Source organism: Papilio machaon, chromosome 2 (assembly GCF_912999745.1).
Source record: "Papilio machaon chromosome 2, ilPapMach1.1, whole genome shotgun sequence".
NCBI classification, from domain to species: Eukaryota; Metazoa; Arthropoda; class Insecta; order Lepidoptera; family Papilionidae; genus Papilio; species Papilio machaon.
Genome location: NC_059987.1, coordinates 10,443,324 through 10,444,476, shown reverse-complemented (window position 1 = coordinate 10,444,476; position 1,153 = coordinate 10,443,324). Strand labels below are relative to the sequence as shown.

Sequence of the window (1,153 nt, the reverse complement as noted above, 5' to 3'; positions counted from 1 at the left end):
TAACATTATCACAGAACTGCAAAGGACCAAACTTTGCTTTAACGTTATAATCTTTAAAATTAAAGTTTATTAAAAGAGATAAGTGTAGAGGAGAGTGAGCAGCAGGCCCAGCGCTGCGGGAAACTTCCACGAGGTGAGGAAGCCATTCGCGGATTCCTCGGACACTGGCGGCAGGTTCCAGTTCACGTTGCGGTCGACGTTATGCCGCTTGTCCTGGTCCACCAGCTCCCCGATGTAGTACTTCTTCATTAGCTCCTTGGCGTCCAGGCTGTGGCCTACGTCTTCGAACTGTTCCGAGGCGTCCTTACCGGCCGTGTTCACGAGGATCTCATGTCCTCCGGGGTGATCGTCGACGAATTTGGTGACGTCGTACACTTTGTTGGCTATAACGAACACCGTCTCCGCTTTGGTGTCCCTCTCGGCGATCTCCTTCCTAGTAAACTTCTTGGTCTCCATGTTGTGTCACGAGCGGCGAGCGTCTCACCCGGCGGCTGTGCGGTCACTGTGGCTGTCGCGCGGCGTCGCTGCGCTGGTAAAACTTGCCCTGATATAAAATCTTCATCCCCACCACCCACCCATCCATAACAGATAATGGACTATTCAGTTATATAATTAAGCTTAGTTTACAATAAATCCAACATGGTTTAATTCATGTAGGTCGGACGACAGCTAGTCTGATGGTCGGAGTGGACTTGCACATGCTCGCGAGTCTCGGCTCCGAGTAGACTTGCAGGACTATTTTTTTATAAATAGTATTTATAATTTTTAAACAAAACTTATACATTTGTAAAACATACATATATTTATTACATTAATTATAGATGCTCGCTTTGTCTTTCCTCTGTCGGTTTCTTCTACTTGAGGTGCCTCTCCGACTAGCGAAGGATAGCAATCAGTTCTCCATATTTCTGTTAACTCCTGGTCGTTGTAATTTATTTAATTTCGCAGATAACGAGTAACGAATGTCTACTGGGTAAAGATTGGAAATAGAGTTATTTGAAAACTTCATTTTTATGCAAAAGTATAAAGCACCAACAGGTACCTACAGTTAACAAAACTGGAGTGTCGTAGTTTAGTCGGCATGGCTTATATATTGCTTGTTTCTCAATAAAGTAGGTTAAGCAAGTACTTAAAAATCAAACAATGAATAAAT

The 1,153-nt window shown here is 43.8% G+C and overlaps 1 protein-coding gene across 1 annotated transcript; it reads right to left on the bottom strand.

The window, feature by feature from the left end:
- Positions 1-623, bottom strand: LOC106710894 (cytochrome b5). The gene has a single exon (XM_014503078.2). The coding sequence runs from the start codon at positions 454-456 to the stop codon at positions 70-72; it is 387 nt and encodes a 128-aa protein (XP_014358564.2). The 5' UTR covers positions 457-623; the 3' UTR covers positions 1-69.
- Positions 624-1,153: the final 530 nt, after the last annotated feature.

Coding starts and splice junctions, on each gene's coding strand:
- LOC106710894 (XM_014503078.2), bottom strand. CDS start 456: ATGGAGACCAAGAAGTTTACTAGGAAGGAGATCGCCGAGAGGGACACC.